The following is a 22,242-nucleotide window of genomic DNA, read 5'->3' as shown; positions in this document are numbered from 1 at the left end:
AGTCAATTATCAGAAAAAACCCATCTGGTTCACTAACACCCTTTAGGGACGGAAACTGCTGGCCGACATGTGACTCCAGATCCACAGTAATGTGTTTGACTCAACTGCATTCTGGGTAATAAGGGATGGGCAATAAATGCTGGCCTAGCCAGAGTCACCTCTATCCCTTGAATGATTAAAAAGAAAGTTCAGATGAGCTATTTTAAAAAGAGAATTAGATGTCCACTTGCAAAAAGATTTATTAAATGGATTTGAGATACAAATAGAAGTTTGGGAGTAAATCAAAGGAAACTAAATTACTCATTTAGACAAAAACATATGCACACGTTTCATAAAATCACAGAATCTCTACAGTTTAGAAAGAGGCCATTGGGTCCATTGAGTCTGCATCAACCCTCTGAACAACATATCACCCAGACCCAACCCCCACAACCCCTCTCCCCAACCACCACCACCACCACCAGTAATCTCACACTACCATGGCCAATCCACCTGACCTGCACACCTTTGGACTGTGGCAAGAAACCAGACCACCCGGAGGAAACCTACACAGACACGGGGAGAATGTGCAAACGCCAAACAATCGCCCAAGGCTGGAATCGAACCCAGGTTCCTGGCGCTTTGAGGCAGCAGGGCTAACCATCTTATGAGCTGTTATTGTCTGCATGATTCCACAGCCACCTTTCCTGAAACTAGGCACACCTCCCCTCCTCACTGATCCAATCCAGTCTCACAATTCATTGGATCACCTGCTGAAACTTTTCCAGTGACTGCCACAAGCATCATGTAGGAAGCTGGCAAATAATGTGGACACTTTCGAAAAACAAAAATAATCCTTTTAAGGTTCAAAATTCATTTTAGCTTAAGATACCACATTCATACAAACCTCAAAACATATTCAAGGATATGCAATTTACCAATAATCCCCATTATTTTCAAGCAGCCATTTCCAGTCATCAGCTAATGCCCATACACAGAAGCAAACCTGTACCTGGTTTTTGAATGATTTTTGAATCTGTCCACTGGAATCCACCCAAACCTTGGTGTAACGGCGGATGCAGTAACTTTCTTGTACTCTGGGATTCAGTATTCCCGAAATCACTTCCATTAATTTTGCGTGAGGAATGGTGTCATAGGCACCAGTAACATCCGCCTGAGAAAAGAATTGTTTTATGTTTAATTCTCCAGTGCAACTTTCCAACTGGCCATCCAGCCTGGATTAGAATCACACAATCTCTATAGTTTAGAAAGAGGCCATTCGGCCCATTGAGTCTGCATCAACCCTCTGAACAATATCCCACCCAGATCCAGCCTCCAACCCCACCCCCATCCCCCAACCCAGCTCTATCTCCATAATCCCACACTACCACAGCAAATCCACCTAACCTGCACACCTTTGGACTGTGGGAGGAAACCAGAGCACCTGGAGGAAACCCACACAGACACAGAAAGCACTGAGGCTGTGTAAGATAAACGTATAATCTGGATGGATAATTCAATGCAGCACTTAGTCAATTGGCCAGCACATTGTCAACGATGCCTCTCCTTCGGGCAGGTGCTCACCAAAAATCACATCTGTTGGTTGGCTGGACATATAGGTTCCTCTGGCATTACTCACAGGGTAGCAGGGCATTTTCCTCAATCCCTGTCCAACATGTCCTTCATGTGTCAACAAATTAGATTAATGGACAGTGACTTCATTTGTCATCCACACACAAGGCAACTGCCAGATTGGACTATAAAACAACAGGCTTACAAAAACAATTCATTGGCTTTGGCTTGAATTTCCAACAAGTACAGTGGCACATGGATAGAATTTCATCCTTGCTTCTTTTTACTGCTTTCCTATCATGCAGCTAAGAGTAATTTCTTTATTTAACGTTATACTGAACTATCAAAAGGGACACCATTGAGATGCTTGCAGGTACAGGACCTCAAATCCAACAGCCTCAGGACGGAGGTCATGCTGGATCTCAGAGCTGTCCAGATTTCGGTCAGACACTGTGGGCCGTGGGCTGTTCAGGTCAAACCAGGTCGGTTGGGGTCAAGGGTCACTAGCAGAACAATATAGAGAGTAGCAGACGAAGCTGGTAATTCAGCCTCACCAAAGTATCTAGTTAGGCTTCTTTTATTTTAGGCTTATTCAAGTAAAATTAATGCATGAAAGCTTGTAACAACATCCAGTTTTCAGACACCACAGGGTTTCTGGGAGCTATATTGTAATGGGAACACACTGAGGTTGTAAGTAGAAGAACAGACTTCAGTGGTTAGCACTGCTGCCTCACAGCGCCAGAGACCCGGGTTCAATTCCTGCCTCAGGCGACTGACTGTGTGGAGTTTGCACGTTCTCCCTGTGTCTGCGTGGGTTTCCTCCGGGTGCTCTGGTTTCCTCCCACGGTCCAAAGATGTGCAAGTCAGGTGAATTGGCCATGCTAAATTGCCCGTAGTGTTAGGTAAGGGGTAAACGTAGGGGTGTGGGTGGCTTGTGCTTCGGCGGGTCAGTGTGGACTTGTTAAAAAAAATTATTTTGTGGGTGGCACGGTGGCACAGTGGTTAGCACTGCTGCCTCACAGCGCCAGAGACCCGGGTTCAATTCCCGCCTCAGGCAACTGACTGTCTGGAGTTTGCACGTTCTCGCCGTGTCTGTGTGGGTTTCCTCCGGGTGCTCCGGTTTCCTCCCACAGTCCAAAGATGTGCAGGTCAGGTGAATTGGCCATGCTAAATTGGTAAGGGGTAAATGTGGAGGTATGGGTGGGTTGCGCTTCGGCGGGGCAGTGTGGACTTGTTGGGCCGAAGGGCCTGTTTCCACACTATAAGTAATCTAATCTATCTAATCTAAAACAGACAAACAGTGCGCTGAAGCCTCACAAACTGCAGGAGGAAAAGTCAAAGGGGGTAAGAAACTCCAAGTATCGGAGGACCAGGGGATGACGCACAGGCTTTGGTCCCAATACCGTAAGCATTCCAGATAGGACTGATGTGAATGACAGGTTTACAAAAGAACAAAAGAGGACAAGTCATGCCAATAAAATTAGAACATAGCGGGGATGAAGCCAACAGCCACAACAAATGACATTAATACAGCACCTTTAATGTCAGGAAACATCCTGAGGTGTTTCACAAGAGGGTCAGCAACAAAATCTCACACTGAGCTACGTAAGGAGATTGGGTGCAGGTGGATTTTGAGAAGTGTCTTATCGGAGGAAAGGGAGACAGGGAGGCAGAGAGAACATAGGAGAGTCCTCAGAACTTGGGGCCTATGCATCTGAAGGCATGGCTACCGGTGATCCAGCAACTGTCATTGGGAATTTATAAAACAGCTGGATTACAGGAGCTGGGATATTTTGGATGGTTGTGAGTTGGAAGAGGTGACAGAAACTGGGAGTGACAAGGGTGTTCCAGCCAGAGTTTTGCTGTCCTCAGGAGCAAGTACAGTGTTCACAGGAACATAAAAAATAGGTGCAAGAGCAGGCCATTCGGCCCTTCAAGCCTGCACCATCATTCAATACAATCATGACTGATCATGCAATCTCAGTACCCCTTTCCCAGTACCTTGCCATACCCCATGATCCCTTTACCTGTAAGGGCCACGTCCAGCTCCCTCTTGAATATATCTAACAAACTCGTCCCAATAGCTTCCTATAGGAGAGGGTACCACAGGCTTACAACTGAGTGCAGAAATTCTTCCTCATTTCACGGCTTACCTCTTATTCTTAGTTAAAGATCACACAACACCAGGTTATAGCGATGCTCCGAAAGCTAGTGTGCTTCCAATTAAACCTGTTGGACTATAACCTGGTGTTGGGTGATTTTTAACTTTGTACACCCCAGTCCAACACCGGCATCTCCAAATATTGACTCTTATTCTTAGACTGAGACGCCTAGTTCTGGTCTTCCCCAACATCGGAACAGTCTTCCCACATCTAGCATGTCTGGTCCCATCAGGATTTTACTTGTTTCCATGAGGTCCGCCCTCATTCTACTAAATTCCAGCGAGTACAAGCCCAGTCCATCCAGTCTTTCCTTGTATATCAGAGTTGAGAGTGTGGTGCTGGAAAAGCACAGCAGGTCAGGCAGCATCCGATGAGGAGAATCGGGAATGATGAAGGGCTTATGCCCAAAACGTCGATTCTCCTGTTCCTCGGATGCTGCCTGGCCTGCTGTGCATTTCCAGTGTCACAGTTTTCGACTCTGATCTCCAGCATCTTCAGTCCTCAGCTCCTCCTTTCCCAAGTACTGCAGAGATTTGTGCTTTTCAGAGAATTCACAGCTGTTCAGACAAACAGAAGCTTCTATCAACGGACAAATTGTGCTTCTTTCTACAGCGTTGGATGTGGGACCCCTCCAAAATCAGAGGCGGCAATGTCAAGAGATGAAGCAAGAGGGAACGTGGAATTCAGGGTGGAGAACTGGAATGTCCTTTGAGCCTGTTCCATCCCTCAGTGGCTTAATGTCATCCTCCCACTTTGGTTTTGTAACCCTTCATCCCTTTTGGAATGGATTATGCAACAAGGTTGAGTACAAGTTAAATAACACATCAGTAGCTGCCATTAATGGAAAGTCTGCAGTACATTGTCCTTTACGACTTCAGGTTTTAAGGAATTTTTTTCTTTTTTAATGAGAGATTTCACATTTATGCACACTTTGAATGGTTTACAGAGGAACCTCAATTATCCAAACAGCAGGGGCATGGAGTATTTTGCTCGGATACTTGAATGTTCAGATAATGGAATTCCGGATAACACGGTTTAGCCAAGCACTGGGACCTTGCGACCTTGTCTGGATAATCTGACATTCGGATAATCAAATGCCAGATCATCAAGGTTCCTCTGTAAATATTAACTCAGCTAAAATGCAGTACACATTAACAATCTGGTGTCTTGAGCTATGTGCATGATTCCAAGTTTCTACACGTCCTTCAGAAAGAGATGAATCCTGTGGTCGCCATTACAGTGTTGTGATGGATGCAAAGGATCAGAGATACTCTTTGACGAACAGCTGGGATTTCTCCTGTTGTTTTGGCCAGTCTTTTTGCCTCAATGGAAAACAGACTAACTGGTCAATAATCTCACTGCGGTTTCAAAATATCAGCTGTAAGTTCCTGCACAGCAATGGACTGCACTTGGAAATTGATTGTGAGGAGTTCTTGAGCATTCTCAGAAAGTGAATAAGTTGTTACACAAATGCAATTAATTCTTAAAGGGGGAAAGAGAGGGAGAACAGAATGGAGACTGGAGAGTTTAGAAAAGCATTGCTACTCCTTTTGGATGGAGAGAAAATTCTTAAAATGATTTTTAAAAACTATTACTACTAATTGACAAATGCTACTTAGGTCATAAGAATGTCAAAAATTAGTTAGAATCATTGCATATAAGGGATTAATTACTTCTTTTTAAAGCATTCACCAGCAAAAATGGGTGGATTCAATTTGAGGTTGGATGTTTTCTCAGGTATCCTCAGAAACAGTACTAAAACTGGTCAGATTTATAAATGATTGCAGACTATAATACCCGCTCTGGTCTCAGCTCATCTACTGTTGAAACTCTGAACGCTGCCTTTGTTACACCCAGATTTGACTGTTCCAAAGCACCTCTGGCCAGATTCCCACCCAACAGTAAACTTGAGCTCACCGAGGACTCCCTCCCTGCAGGCAGACACACAGCATCTCGGGTTTGCTCATCTATCACTCGCACACTTGCTGTGCTTGGCTCCCAGTCAGGCAGTCCCTCAATTTTTAAAAATCTCAATGCGGTTTACAAATCGTTCCACAGTTCCCTCCTCCCTTCCTCTGCAATCTCCTCTAGTCCTCAGTGATATTTGCAATCCTCTGATTCTGGCCTCTCGCACAGCTCTGAATTTCACTGTTCCACTGGTGCTGGCCATTGCTTTGCCTTACCAGACTCTAATCTCTCAAATTCCCTTCCAAACTCTCCCTCCCTCCCTCCCTCTCTCTCTCTCTCTCCCCCTTAAAGTCCACCTCTTTGACAAAGTTTTTGATTTTCACCATGATATCTCCTTATGTGGTCCAGTGCTAAATCATCTTTGATAATGCCTTGCAAAGCACCTTGAACATTTTGATATGTTAAGGGCACTATAGAAATGCAGAAAGTTGTTGTCAAGGAAGATTCAGGTTGCTGCCTCTTCTAAATACAGGGGAATCTCGATTATCCAAATACCAATTGTCCGAAAATCAGATTATCCAAAGGAGATTTTGAGGTCCCAAAAGAAAAGTTACATCAAATATGTGTTTCCAACAGTGATAGCATCTTTTGTTTACAGTGATTAAACAGGCACTGTCTCCAAATGACTGACCTCCCACCCTCTCTCTCCACACTTTCCCTGGAGTTCTACACAGGGGTGTACCCTAAACCACCACCCCCCTTCCCCAGATAATCTGACCAACATTGCCCTGTACAGGGCAGAGGTGGAACCTGTCAAAACGTTGCAGTAAAAAGTTGTGTGTGTGTGTATATATACGTGCTATTTGGAGACTTACCCCAAAAAGGCAGCAGCAGTGCTATTGTTGATGTCCAGTCCAGCTGCCCCAGAGAAGGGGCGGGGGCAGTTTTGGACCTGGAGGGGGAGGGGCAGTGTTGCAAAGGGTTGGGGGGGGGGGGGGGCAGTGTCGGCCAAAGGAAAGGCATTTAATCGATTAACAGAATAATCAATTAACCGAATGAAATACTGCCCGCCCATCTCGTTTGGATAATCGAGGTAGTCCACATGCTCAATGGTTTCTTGGATACTTATCAAACCACCTAGTTCATCGACAAAAGTGGCTAAACATCAACACACTTTTAGTCTAGCTTTAATGCGGGTATCACATGATATTTACCCATTTGTTGATATTTAGGGCAATATTTACTGTCAGATCAATCAGAACTCTGAAATTAATAAGCATAACGTGCAAATGAGAACCATGCAGCAGTGAACTGATTCAATGAATGGACATCAACGTTGCTAATAGGGGAATCCTTCAGAAATTGTCCTATGCAGACAGGCACAGTCTTGTAGCAAGGTTATGGCATAATTACGGAACATGTTGCAATTGTAACATAGCTAACGGAGTGCACAGGAAAGTAAATCAGAATCACAGAATGCCTATAACGCAGAAACAGGCCATTCGGCCCATCGAGTCCACATTGACCTTGCGAAGAGCATCCTACCCAGACCCATTCCCCGCTCCCCCGCCCCCACCCTATCCCTGTAACCTTGCATTTCACATGGCTACTCCACCTAGCCTGCACATACCTGAACAATTTAGCATGGCACAACTTGCACATCTTTGGACTGTGGGAGAAAACCGGAGCACCCGGAGGAAACCCGCATAAACACTGAGAATGTGCAAACTCGACACAGACAGTTGCCAGAGTGTGGAATTAAGCCCGGATCCCTGGCGCCGTGAGGCAGCAGTGCTAACCACTGAGCTACCGTGCCAACAGAACTTAAATAACTGTGAGATTAAATGAACTGTGCAGTGAAAAGGCTGGGTCAAATATTTAGTTTCCCTACAATTCCCTCCTATAACTGTTATTACATCATGGGTCTGATTCACAGATTCCAGTATCTCCTCCAAGTACGAGACAAGAGGAGAGATTCTCACACAGGAATTGATCACCAGCAAGTCTGCTCTAATGCATCTCAATAAGGAGCCGTATGACTTGCCCCTCTTTAGCCCATGTGCAGTGACCAACTGCAATGTCTCTACTGATGCCCATCTGAACTTGGCGCAGATCAGGATTGAACCCGTGACCTTTCTGTTGAGCGCGGCTCAGTTTTCAGAGATCACGTCAGCTCTTTGTTCAGTGAGCAAGAAATTCCAAGGGTTATAATGATCAAGGAAAGTATCAAGATGTTCCTCTCATCAACAGAACGATGTTAACAATTAAAAGTACTTAAGAAATTCAAGTACACTGAGTCTTTCAAGAGTATAGCGGTCAATCCCCACCAAGATGTCACATCACTATTGACAATTAGATTGAAATTTTAAAAAATCTGAATTGGGATTTTAAACTCACTTTCACAAAGTAATAAGGACGATTCCCTTTCAATTTTCCAGCTTTTGAACTCTGCAACACAAACTCCTTCCATGCTTTGTATATATCGTCAAGGCCGAAGACCGAAGAGCCCATTAGGGCTGGATTCTGTTGACATTCATAATTGAGCACACCAAACAGGACCTTCATCTGGGAGTCTGAGCGTCGGATCTGTTTCGAAGGAATAATATTGAGAAACCGTTGAATGCCACAAAGGAGGACTCATAACCTCACATGCTACAGGGTACCACTCCTTCATTGTCGCTGAGTCACCTGGAACACCCACCTGGGTCTACGTGCATCACATGGACCACTGTGGTTCAGGTCACTCACCATCACTTTCTCAAGGGCAACTGGGGATGGGCAATAAATATTGGCCCAGCCAGCGACACTTATGCCCTGCGAAACAATGTGAAGCAAAATTGCCCCGCACTAACTAGAAATCATTCCCTGTTAAAAAGTGGGCTAATGCAGCAAGATGTGTTCTCCATTGCAATATCTCCTCTCCGTTTACAGTCCCTAGAGACAGTGGATGGACTTCCTTCCTGTGCCGCTCCTAAAGTGACCACAGTCCAATATCAGGCCCACATGCCCTGCCTTGGAAGAGATTTGAAAAGGAGGGTGTGTGGGTGCTCAGGTTTTCCCTCTCCTTTCATTCGGCTTGTTGGAGACACTGTTGGGGGGGTGGAGGGACCCATCACTGACTTTGTGGGTGCCCCTTCTCCTCTTTGACCAGTCTGAGGCTGGTGGCTCCAATGGGCCTTTGCATTTTCTCAATAAGGTTCCACAAGCGCCCCCTCTTGGTAACGGTTTGCTGTGACGAAGCTAGGAGGAGACAGCTCGCTCTGTAAGTCTCGTGTCAGGCATGTGGATGATGATGTGAACCTCCAGGAGAGATGATTGGGCTGCGAACAATGCCTCAGTGCTGGGTGTTGGCCTGAGGACACTAACCCTGGAAACAATGACCACCCTGTCGGAGGATTTGCAGGATTTTTTTGCTCCTTGGATGAGCAAAGGGTTGGCACTGTGTGTATGTGCGCGTGCACACACATATATGCATGCCTGTCTATATGTGTGTGCACGTGCATGTATGTGCATGAGCGTGTTTGTGTGTGTACATCTGTGCATATGTATCTGTGTATACGTGCGTGTGTGTGTGTGTGTGTGTGTGCGCGCGGGGGGGGTTGTCTGATGCTGAATTTCACTGACAAGGATGCTCCCAAAGTGAGAGATTGGATCCACCCCATTCAGTGGCTCACTGTAGGTCATGGCCCAGCGTGGTGCAATGGGAGCACACTCTTGGGGGCCCTGTGAATGGTGGATGTGCAGCCGAGGGCACACACACACTGCATGATGCCTCTGTGAGCATGGCAGTGATGGTTTGGCGCTCAGTCCTGGGGTGGGGACTGCAGCTCAATGCCAGAGGTTTGCCTGATCTTGGTTGTGGACGAGGCGCCCCCTGCTGGTAACAGTGCAGGAAGAACAGGCCCATCCTGTAGGTTCACTCCATTCCAGAGGGAAGCTACATGGGAAAGAGGTGAAAGGTTACAGTGAGGTGTATCGATGTGAGCATACAGGCTGTTTGAGTCCGGTTTGTAAAAGGAGTTGGTCTGTGGTGGAACTGTTGGTGACCATTGTAGACTGCCTACTGTCAGGCAGCAGGGGCAGAACGACAGAGCCCCAGTGGGTAGCCACATTTGAACAGAACGCTCCATAATCCTTCTCCGTTGTCAAGAGTCGAAGAGGGCCAGGGATAAAGGTTGATGCTGCTCTCGGTTCTTGGACTCGGCTTGCAGGGGGAGATCATGACCACTGGGCCTGTGGGCAGACATTGTAGGCTCTGCTGGAGGCTCTTCAACCACAGGCTGGAGGCCCCAATGAGGAGGATTTTGGCAAAGCCCTTCTCTAGGCCAGGGGCAGGGATTCAGTGAATGGTGGCAGAGCCAACAGTTCCAGTCAATTCAACCTGATAAAACAGGCAACAACTGCCCTGTTACCCTCTCCCTGCCCACATGCCAGGAGCTCAAACACTCTTTCCTGATAAAACAAATGATTTACCTCCATTTCCCTTTCAGTATGTGATTCCAATAGGGGCCAACACCAGAGACAGGCCTGCCTTAGCCATGCCCAGGCCTGGCCCACTCCTCCACAATCCCCAATCTGGATGCCTGGGAGAGTGGATGCCTACTTGCAGAGTGCTTCAGAGAATATCTCCGGGACACCCACACCAATCAAGTCCACTGCCCCATAGCTGAACATTTCAATTCCCCCTCCCACTCTGCCAAGGACATGCAGGCCCTGGGCCTCCTCCATTGCCACTCCCTTACCACCCGATGCCTGGAGGAAGAACACTTCACCTTCCACCTCGGGACCCTCCAACCCCATGGCATCAATATGGATTTCACCAGTTTCCTCATTTCCCCTGCCCCCACCTTACCCCAGTTGCAACTTTCCAGCTCAGCACCATCTTCATGACCTGTCCCATCTGTCAATCTTCCTTCCCACCTATCCTCTCCACCCTCCCCTCCGACCTATCACCTTTACCACCACCTCCATCCACCAACTGCACTCTCAGCTACCTTACCTCCAGCCCCACACCCCCTCCCATTTATCTCACCACCCCCAACGTTCCTAGCCTCATTCCTGATGAAGGGCTTTTGTCCGAAACGTCGATGTTCCTGCTTCTCGGATACTGCCTGACCCGCTGTGCACCACTCTAATCTTGACCACAATCCCCAATTCTTCCCCGATATCAGTGGGATGAAGGGACTGGATCAGGAGAATCGGTTGGATTGGAGCCTGGATTCAGGGGAAGTTTGCAGGGCCATAAGGCAGAAGAAACTGCAAAGGAAATGCACAAAGAAATCAGCAAATGATTTTAAAAAAAAGACATCTTGCTATCATTGAGCTGAAAGCAGGTTTCGAGATGGGTGGCTTCAGCTCGTGCCAACCAATGGAGCATGGCCTGAGGACATCCTGCAGTGCCTTACAGCAAGTATAAAGTGCTTCCAAAATGTAGTCACTGTGGGAAATGCAAGAGCCAAGATTTGTGCACAGCAGGGTCCATTGATGTGGTCATGACCCTTGGGCCTGCTTTAGACACTTTGTGTGAGGGACAAACAATGGCTAGTGGACTGGCAAGAACTTTCCCGGTCTTGTTTCAAATAAGAGCTGTGACACTGAGCAAGGAGGCAGACGGGGCCTCAGCTGAGTCTCGGCACCTCCAGCAATGCAGGACTCCCTCAGTCCTGCACCAACGTCTCAGCTTAGGTTGTATGCACTGGGGTTTGAACTCGAAACCATTGGACCTCAAGGGAAATAAAGTGTCACTAAACCAAGAGCGAGCGTTTACAAAAATCACTGTCAGGGCAGAGGTATTCCAGGTTTATCCGCAGCATGGTCCACACAAAAGGTTACTAACCTTCCGGAAGCTGCTCGCTTTCCTGGGGAATTGTGGCGCAGCCACGTTCCGCATCCTCACTATCGGCCGTAATCCGTTTCTCTTCGGAATAAACCGTAAACTGGCAGGGGGTGGTAAGGCTTTTTGCTGCTGTTTCCGTTCCAGTTCTTTGTTCAAGATTGGTTGCAGCTGTACTTTTGAGAGGTGGTTCCTGTGTTAGTTTTCAAAACAAAAACTCCTTTATCACCTCCCATTTACAATATCATATTAAAATAGTAGATAGCACAAAAATAAAGGATTTGACGAAAGGTTGCAAACCTGAAATATTAACACGGATTCTCTTTCCCCAATGCCAGCCAACTCGCTGAATATTTCTCATGTCTTCTTCTTACATTTTTTTCAATTTATTCTTTCATGGGATATGGGCACGGGCATCATTGGTAAGGATAGCATTTGTTGCCCATCCCTAGCTGACCTTAAACTGAATTTCTTGTTCAGTCATTTCAGAGCATAGCTGAGAGTCTGGAGTCACATGGAGGCCAGACCAGGTAAAGATGGCAGAAAAAGGGCTTTCGTGAACCAGATGAGTTTTTACGTCAAGCCGTGATAGTTACTTAGTGTTACTGAGACATCTATGTTTTGAATTTAAACTACCCCATGGTGGGATTTGAACCTAAATTTTGGTAAGGACCTCTAGATGACTTAACCTCTGACATTACCACCAAGTCTTCCAGAATCCCAGGGAATTTTATAAATCACGTTTTAAACTACATTTAACAGCTAAATTTGCAACATAAAAGCACCCTGACTTAAGGAATAATGTTAAACGCAATTAAGCAAACTTTTCATTTTGAGTTTTTTTTCCCGCCAGAACCCTGCTATTTTGGAATAAAAACTGAAAATGCTGGAGAAACTCAGAAGGTGTAGCAGCGTCTGTGGACAGAGAAACAGAATTACTGGGGATTGAATCATACAGCACAAAAACAGACCCTTCGGTTAAATTACCCAAATCACCGACCAGACATTCCAATCGGACCTAGTCCCATTTGTCAGCACTTGGCCCATATCCCTCTAAACCCTTTCTATTCACATATCCATCCAGATGACTTTTATATGTTGTAATTGTACCAGCTTCCATGCACATCCGTGTGAAAAGTTACCCCTGGGGTCCCTTTCAAATCTGAGGAAGTGTCACTCAACTAGAAACGTTAACTCTGATTTCTCTCCACAGATGGTGCAAGACCTGCTGAGCTTTTCCAGTAATTTCTACTTCTCTTTCTGATTTACAGCATCCGCAGTTATATCAGTTCTTCTTGTAAATCTTTCCCCTCTCACCTTAAACCTATGCCTCCTAGCTTTGCACTGTCCTGCCTTGGGGGGAAAAAAAAAGACTTTGGCTATTCACCTTATCCATGACCCTCATGATTTTATAAATCTCAGAACAGTGGACTCAAGTCATACTGAACTCCTTCACACTCTTCATCTCTGAGAAATCTCCTGTCTTTAATCATTCTTCAAATACACAATGTGTGAAGAAAATTTATTATTTCTTTCCACATTATCCTTCTACATGCTCTCCTGTAGTTTGAATTCCTCAATCATTTCTCCACAAACAGATCAATTCCACTTGTATCTTTAATCATTATTTTATTTCAAACCTCTTAAGTTTTAGTTTGTTTGAAATCTTCTTTGTCAATGGACTAAATGTTTTGTTTACCTTAAAAGAATAACTTTAAACATAAATAATATGAGGCCTTTCATTATGTAAAAAGGTGTAATATAACTCATCATAGCCTTTAGTCAATATATGAATCTCCTGAAGGAGATGGTTAGCTTGGGAAAAATAACATTTTGCAGATTTCCCTGTGAAACTCAGCTCTGTGATTTGTTCATTCATAATACTTTTTTAAAAATACATTAATCAAGGAAGAACCTATACAGGTTTGAAGCAATTCAGAGAAAGTTTACCAGAGTTACACCAGAGAATAGGTGTCATTTGTCATTTGAGGAAAGGCTGAACTGTTTAGGATTGTATCTGGTGGAGATTAGAAGAGTAAAGGATCACTTTATTGAAACACATAACGTCCAGAGGTGTCTTGATGGAGTAGATGTGGACAGGATGTTTTTTCCTCTTTCGGGAGAATCAAGAACTAGGGGAACTAACTATTCTGTGAAAATTACAGATCACCATTTAACACAGAGATGAGATGGATTCTTTTCCCCCTCAAAGTGGGGTGAGTCATAGAGTCATAAAGATGTACAGCATAGAAACAGACCCTTCAGTCCAACTCATCCATGCTGACTAGATATGCGAAATTAATCTCATCCCATTTACCAGCACTTGGCCCATATCCCTCCAAACCCTTCCTATTCATATACCCATCCAGATGCCTTTTAAACATTGTATTTGAACCAGCCTCCACCACTTCCTCTGGCAATTCATTCCATGCACACAACACCCTTTGCATGAAAAAGTTGCCCCTTAGGTCACTTTTAAATCTTGCCCCTCTCACTCTAAACCTCTGCCCTCTAGTTCTGGAGTTCCCAACCCAGGGAAAAGACCTTGTCAATTTACTCTACCCCTGCCCCTCACGGTTTTATAAACCTCAAAAGGTCACCCCTGAGCCTCTGACTATTCACCCTCTCCCTACAACTCAAACTCTCCAACTTTGCCAACATCCTTGTAAATCTTTTCTGAACCCTTCCAAGTTTTCTTTAATATCCTTCCTATAGGAATGAGACCAGAATTGCACACAATATTCCAAAAGTGGCATAATCAATGTTCTGTACAGCCACAACATGACCTCCCAACTCCTATGCTCAATGCTCTGACCAATAAAGGAAAGTATTCTAAACGCCTTCTTCACTATCCTATCTACCCGAGACTTCACTTTCAGGAGCTATGAACCTGCACTCCAAGGTCTCTTTGTTCAGCAACACTCCCCAGGACCTTACCATTAAATGTATAAATCCTGCCCTGGTTTGCCTTTCCAAAATGCAGCACCTTACATTTATCTAAATTAAACTCCATCTGCCACTCCTCAGCCCATTGGTCCATCTGACCAAGATCTCATTGTAATCTGAGGTGACCTTCTTCGCTGTCCACTACACCTCCAGTTTTGGTTTAATCTGCAAACTTACTAACCATACCTTCTATATTCACATCCAAATCATGTTTATAAATAACCAAAAGCAGTGGACCCAGCACTGGTCCTTGTGGCTCTCCACTGGTCACAGGCCTCCAGTCTGAAAAACAACCCTCCACCACCACCCTCTTGTCTTCTCCCTTTGAGCCAGTTCTATATCCAAATGGCTAGTTCTCCCTGTATTCCATGTGATCTAACCTTGCTAACGTTCTACCTGAAGGGGTGGTGGAAGCAGAGTCTTTGAACAATTTTAAGGTGGAAATATGTAAATTCCGAATGAAATTATAGTGTGCAATTATAGTGTGAAATTATAGGGGCCAGTGTGCAGTTTAGAGGGGTAGCTGAGAATGCAGATTTGAGATTACAGCCATGATCTCACAAAACAGCAGAGCACGCTTGGGGGACAAAATGGTCTATTCTTACTCCTTCTTAATGCTGTCCATCTATGACTCCACTAACAAAAATGAAACATCTGCATAGATTCTGTATTAATGTGACACATTAGGAAATCTTTACGTTCTTGCTCTCCTTCTGTCCTCTAACCTTCCAATGGGAATTACACCTTCTGCTTGACTACCACAGAAAGACAATCACACACACACACAAACGCAGTCTCACACACACCCACACAAACATGCACACAGTCACACAGACACATACAGTAATACAAACACACTAACTCACCCACAGACACAGTCAGATACAGCCACAGTCTCGCACACAGCTACACATTCTCACACACAGGTCTCAACATCACAGGATCCCTGACACAGAAAGGTTCTTAAACTGTGAGTGAGTTTGAGAGCCAGAATGGTTCAGGTTATAGTGATATGACAGCTTAATCCTTACCGGATACCAATCCTCTGCACCTCATTCCAGACACATTTTCTGTAGTAGAAAAGCATGTTTTTCATGAACGTTGTCTCTGTGATGTAGAAGAAAGACTTGAGCAGTTGTACCACATAGGTGCCCATTAACCAAACAAGAAACTTTGCCAGGATTTCTTCACGCAGCTGGTGCTCTGATGCAGGAACAAAGTGCGGCACTGGAAGACAAAAGAACTCCTTTAGATATAAAAGAAAGTTGGGTTAAACAAGTGCAAACATGAACGGGCACTAGACTTACATCTACAATAATCAGGCACATTCAGGCTGTCAGTTTGGATCACACAAATTTAATTGAGTTTAAGATCTTCTCCAAAAGGAATTAGGATCGATGGGTGCTTGTGACATTGTAAAGATTGTTTCAAGTGTTTATTACCACTAATTTACAAAGCAGCAGCTCCAGAAAGGTAAGAGTCTACTCATGCTCCAACTGCGACAGTGCATGGTACAACAGCACCTCTCGCTGACATGCAAAGATTGAAAAACTGATCGTAGGCTTAACCTAACGAACTTAATGGCCTTCAGCAACACATTAGTTGTGAGAAATGAAACTGGTTAGTTCTAGATGACATTATGAGACAATTAATCATAGAATCCCTCACGTGGAAGCAGGCTATTCGATCCATCAAGTCCACACCGACCCTCTGAAGAGCATCCCAACCAGACTTACCCCATCCCTGTAATCCTGCATTTCCCATGGCTAATCCTGCACATCCCTGGTCACTATAGGCAATTAGCATGGCCAATCCACCTACCTTACCCATCGTCAGACTGTGGGGGTAAACTGGAACACCTGGAGGAAACCCATGCAGACACGGGGAAAATGTGCAAACTCTACACAGTCACCTGAGGCTGGAATCAAACCAGAGTCCCTGGCACTGTGAGGCAGCAGCGCTAACCACTGAGCCACCATTCCACCCCAAATAGTTTAATTAATAGAACATAGAACAATACAGTGCAGTACAGGCCCTTCGGCCCTCGATGTTGCACCAACCTGTGAAACCAATCTGAAGCCTGTCTAACCTGCACTATTCCAGTTTCATCCTTATGCCTATCCAATGACCATTTAAATGCCCTTAAAGTTGGCGAGTCTACTACTGTTGAGTTATGGATTACCTTTGGTTAGCCGAAGCCATGTACAATCATTCACCCTCATCTTCCACATTAGCTCACTGCAAGAGAATTTGTCAAACCTCCCCAAGGAAATAAACTTCTTCACGTTCTTCAGGAACCTGCATTTGTTGTGGTTGGAGCCCCACAGTTCATCTGGCACGACCCTGAGCAGACATTCTCTCACAAATCGGTGGACCTGAAGTGGACTGCTGTGCTGCTTCAGCAAATGCAGCAAGTCTATGTCCGAGCTAGGAGAACCTTCAATCCGGTCAGAGTCTATAGACACAGTGACCTTGCTGTTTGCTTCATGTTTCATTGCTACAGCTTCAGGTAGATGACTTGTCTGAGACCATAGGTCAGGATGTTGCAAAGATCTCAAAGGGTCCGCTCGCTCCTCCAAGTTGCTTTCAACAGCAGAACCATGTCCACGAGGATCTGTTCTCATTGAATTATGATCCTTTACATTCTTACTCAATAACTGACCCTGTTTTGGAGTTGGGTGAATGGTTTCACCAATAGGACCATTAGCTTTTGACTCTACATCATGACTACTGCAATCCACCTTTCTGATGGGAAAAGAATTTGAGCCAATGTTTCTCACAACACGTGAAGCACCAAAGATCTTTCTTCTTTTCCGGACATTCACAAAGCAATTTCTTGTCAACAGCTGCAGATAAGGGCACTTCTTATGATTCTCCAGCAATCTAAAGAAAATGTCTCTCATTTGCCAGTAGCGCTTTGGAAATCTCTTCTTTCTCCAGTAACTGTTAGGCTGCACCTGTATTTCCTTCTTCGCAAATGTATCACTGTTCAAGAAGATAGATTTCACCAGCCTTTGACTGCCTGTGCTGAACCCCTGTAATTGATTTAGTATAAATGCGTTTGGCAAACATTCCCTGCGATTAGTGCAATACATTATATTTCCTCTTTCAATATAAGTTGTAGCCCATTTTCTTCTATTCTTCGTCGGTTTGGCATTTGTAGAGGTTTGCGATGGTTGTCTAGCATATAGAGGGCTTGGGAAGAGACTATCTGTTCCTTCACACTGTCTGAGTGCATCAATGTTCTTTCCAAAAGTAGATTTACCAATTTGCATATTGCTTACAATTCTAGCTGTGAATCTGCCACCTTGATTAGAGTCTCTGATTCTAACTTGGTCTACCTCCTTACTCTTTTGTTGTTCTCCAGTATCTGCAACTGTTGGGTTATTAACAGTCCTCTCAGAATCATGTCCTCCCATTGCGTTTTTAGCCTGTGGCCTTGTCTGCTCTGAATTTTCTCTTTGAGCCACAACAGGATCAACAGAAGAAATAATCGCTTCATTGCACATGAAGTATCCAGTCCTATTGCTTTCAATTCCTCCTTCTTCAATCACTTTGGCTCCTTTGGCAGCTGAACCTTGTGTTTTGTAGCCTACCCCAGGGCTTTCCTCCCCTGTGCTCACACGTGCGCTGTATTGGAGACCTTTGGGTTCACATTTATCGATGTTACTACCTTTTCCTTTCCATTCACAGGCTCCATTACTTGGTCGATCAGTTGGCATGCTAGATTGCTCAGTTATTTCTGAAGGTTTATTTGACTTACTTTCCAGATCTTCTGTTGAATGAACTGCTGCACCTATCACCCACCCTGACGGCTGCCTGTCCTTTGACCTCTTTGCAGGAGGCACAGCGTCATCATCACTCCGACATCTTTTCAGCGACTTTACATCCGCAGTGACCTTTGATGGCCACCTGCTGACAACACCTTCGAGTCTAGGCCTCTTGGTGGGTTTTCTCTCAGGAACACTTCGGGTTCCTTGATGTATCTGCCTGCTAGATACAGCAGCTATTGTTCCATTGGCGGCTCCTGCTAATCTCTCCTTCTGTTTCCTGCCCTTTGACAGGATCCCTTTATAAAATTGGACTTTCTTTTGGACACACTTTAATGAAATATTGCACCAGTGTTTGGCTGGGTTCTGTCTCAGCCAGGTAGAAGGGAGTTTAGTGCCACTTGCAGTGAGGCTATAGATGGGAACTCCGCACAACTGAAAGCAGCAGCTTGGTGGAACCAGCATAAACAGGGAGCAATGCTCCAACAGATACATCATGACATCATCTCCAATTCGGCTGAGCAGTGTTTTCCACAGGATGCTGTTCTTGATGGTAACTGTGGTGGGATTGGGTTGGTAACTACAGATGTTGGGGGCTGATCGAATAGGGATGAAGCTTGATTCATTTACACATGCGTAGCCAAAGCTTAGCACATTCCTTTTTCTCTTGTCACAAATCCTCTGAATTACTCGCAAAACCACATCACTCTGTGCAGATAGCTGAAAAGGAACCCGAGAAAGAAAACAAAAATCAGGTAGGAATTATAACAAAGGAGTCACCAGTGTATCACTACCTCATGGAAATCTCTGATAATTTTACAGAAAATTGTGAGACAGATCAAAAATATCAATGCACATTTCTTATCCTGATCAAATTTCCCGTTGGCCATCAACTTGTTTGCCCACACGGTAAACGCATTTTCCATCATCAACAAGTCCAGGCTTGAGACTGAAACCAGAAGCTTCTGATACTTTCAGTCCAACAAGTCCATACAAACCCTCCGAAGAATAACCCACCCAGACCCATTCCCCTACCCTATATTTACTTCTGACTATGGGCAATTTAGCATGGCCAATTCACCAAATCTGCACATCTTTGGATTGTGGGAGAAAACTGGAGCACCCAGAGGAAACCCACGCAGACACGGAGAGAATGTGCAAACTACACACAGGCAGTCGCCCGAGGCTGGAATTGAACCCGGGTCCCTGGTGCTGCGAGACAGCAGTGAGCCACTGTGCTGCCATCATTTTCTGCTCAATCATCCTGCAGAAGGGTTGTGTTGTTTAATCAGAAGCAAATGTAGGTCACCTAGGCTGGAGGTGGTGTGTGAGTCATAGTCGGTATGTGTTAGTTCATGCAGCAAAGTTTGGACCACCTGAAGTTTACTGAACATAGAATGTGGGAGACCAGGCAAGAGTGGTCAGGAGGGTACGTAACAATGGCATGGATGAGAGGTCTCAGCAGCAAGAACAGCAGAGACACGGGGCAGGGATGGGCAAAGTGGAAATACCAGCTTTACTGAAGGATATGCAAGAAAGCTCATCCTGGGGTCAAATATGGACCCAAGACTTCAACAGCATCAGACAGTCGCCTTAATAGGGATAAAGCTACAAAAGCAAAATACTGCAGGTGCTGGAAAAAACTCAGCAGATCTGGCAGCAGCTAAGGAGAGAAAAGCAGGGTTAATGTTTCGACTCCAGAATGACTCTTGTCAAAGCATTGAATTCCAAAGAGTCAAACTGCACTCGCAACGTTAACTGGTTCTCTCTATCCACAGCAGCTGCCAGACCGGCTGAGTTTCTTTAGCAATTTCTATTTCAGATTTCCAGCATCTGCACGATTTTGCTTTTGTAGCTTTAACCCTATTTCAGCCAGTGTCTAAGATAAAGGCAGAGCGGCTGAGTTTCTCCAGCATTGGTGACATAATAGAGGTTTATAAAATTATGAGGGCAATGGATAGGATAAATAGAAAAAGTCTCTTCCCTGGGGTGGGAGTGTCCAGAACTAGAGGGCATAGGGTTTAGGGTGAGAGGGGAAAGATATAAAAGACATCTAAGGGGCAACTTTTTCACACAGAGGGTGGTGCGTGTATGGAATGAACTGTCAGAGGAAGTGGTGGAGGTACAATTGCAACATTTAAAAGGTATTTGGATGGGTATATGAATAGGAAGGGTTTGGAGGGATATGGGCCGGGTGCTGGCAGGTGGGACAAGATTGGGTTGGGATATCTAGTCGGCATGGACGGGTTGGACCGAAGGGTCTGTTTCCATGCTGTACATCTCTATGACTCTTTGAGTACAGTTGGTGATTGGAGAACAGAGATCGCAATGGGGAGTTTGAAGAATGTTTTTTTGCTGACCCAACGCTTAAACTGGTGGAGATTTCTGCTCAACTGGGACTGAATGTCAGTCTAACCTGTGGGTCTGGGGGAAATATCGAGCTGAAAAGTGGTTAATAATGTGCTGCCCAGGGACATAGGGAAAGGGAAAACAATACAAACATTAAATCCCGCCAAACAGTGATCCCCTACGTCTTAGAAAACGTGAGGGTGGCGTCTTCGAAATGGCATTTAGCCGTAATATTCCGCGCTGCAAGAATCCGGCGCTAAATTTTCAGGCAATCCCAGCAGGAGGGGGTGGGGAAGGTCCAAGGTGGGGAGTTTGAACTAGCCCTAGTCTCCCTCTGGGTTTATACAGGGCTGTTGTTAATTCTCAAACGTGCCCCTGTACAGTACATAAAGCAGTATAAGACTCTGGGAGGCCGCATTACTGTTGCTGGGGAGGGCTGGTTTAAGGTGTTCCTCCAGCCCCCAGTACCTGCTGAAACGTGAGCGGCCGGCACACAGCCTTCGCTTCCCCGGGGACGCAGACGATGAGCTGGGAGATGAAGCGCCGGTAGTGCCCGGTGTCGCTGGTTTCCATCAGAGCTGGTGGGGTCACACCTGCCGCTGCGCTGATCCCCTCGATGAACTGCTGCAGGGAACGCACGGAGGGATAGACGGAGGCCAATAGGCCGAACAGCCTGCTCTCATTCATTGCTCGCTCTCTCTCTCTCTCTCGCTCAGCGACCCACACTCGCACTTCCCTCCTCTCTCTCTCTCTCCTTCCCTCCGCCCCGACCAACAGCATTCATTCCCCGCCCACCCTCTCACTGGACCCCCAGAAACACACAGCGCAGAGGAGAGACCCCTTTGGCCCATCCAATCCGTGCTGCCAAAATAAAAAGACCTCAAGTCTGCACCAGTCCCACCTCCCAGCACACAGTCCCCTAGCCCTTAATGTTATGACGTTTCAAATGCTCGTCCAAAAGCCTGTGAGGTCATACTCTTCCACCACCCTCCCAGGTACTGCCTTCACATTTCTCACCACCCTCTGGGTGATTTGTCTCTCCCTCAAGTACCCTCCAAACCTCCTGCCTTCCCTTAAAATTGCACACTCCCTACCCCCATTACTGACCTTTTAACTGAAGGGAACAGCTGCTTTCTATTCACCCTGTCCTTGTCCCTCGTAACTTTATACACTTCTATCGTGTTCCCCCCCTTCACCTGTCCCCAACTTTCTCTGCTTCAAAGAGAACAGCCCATGCCAATCCAGCGTCTCTTCATAGCTAACGCACTCGATCCCAGGCAACATCCTTGTGAATCTCCTATGCATCCCCTCCAGTGCAAACACATCCTTTCTATAGTGTGCTGACACAGTACTCCAGCTATTGTCTAAATAAAATTCTGTACGGCTCCAACATAAGACTCTATACTCTTATTATCTATATCTCAACTGATACAGGGAAGTGTCCCATATCCCTTCTTAAGTATCCAATTAATATGTCCTAGGAGAAAGTGAGTTCTGCAGGTGCTGGAGACCAGAGTTGAAAAGTGTGGTGCTGGAAAAACACAGCAGGCCAGGCAGCATCCGAGCAGCAGGAGAATCGACATTTCGGGCATAATCCCTTCTTCAGGAATGAGGCTGGTGTGCCAAGTGGGCTGAGATAAAAGGTAGGGGGGAGGGGCACTGGGAATACGATAGGTGGAAGGAGGTGAGGGTGAGGGTGATAGGCCAGAGAGGGGGTGGGGGC

The 22,242-nt window shown here is 45.7% G+C and overlaps 1 protein-coding gene across 1 annotated transcript in view; it reads right to left on the bottom strand.

Annotated features, from left to right (window-relative positions):
* tert (telomerase reverse transcriptase) overlaps window positions 1–21,289 on the bottom strand; it is a 60,443-nt gene extending 39,154 nt beyond the window's left edge. The window contains exons 1-6 of the mRNA XM_043719416.1: window positions 20,988–21,289; window positions 16,583–18,890; window positions 15,432–15,627; window positions 11,458–11,647; window positions 8,019–8,207; window positions 992–1,153 (exon numbers count right to left, since the gene is read on the bottom strand). Coding sequence (XP_043575351.1) covers window positions 992–1,153; window positions 8,019–8,207; window positions 11,458–11,647; window positions 15,432–15,627; window positions 16,583–18,890; window positions 20,988–21,206 — 3,264 coding nt within the window. The 5' untranslated portion in view covers window positions 21,207–21,289. The remainder of the gene's footprint in view (window positions 1–991; window positions 1,154–8,018; window positions 8,208–11,457; window positions 11,648–15,431; window positions 15,628–16,582; window positions 18,891–20,987) is intronic.
* Window positions 21,290–22,242: the final 953 nt, after the last annotated feature.

Source organism: Chiloscyllium plagiosum, chromosome 29 (genome assembly GCF_004010195.1).
Source record: "Chiloscyllium plagiosum isolate BGI_BamShark_2017 chromosome 29, ASM401019v2, whole genome shotgun sequence".
NCBI classification, from domain to species: Eukaryota; Metazoa; Chordata; class Chondrichthyes; order Orectolobiformes; family Hemiscylliidae; genus Chiloscyllium; species Chiloscyllium plagiosum.
The sequence above is the reverse complement of the archived record's forward strand: the minus strand, read 5'-3'. Positions and strand labels throughout refer to the sequence as shown.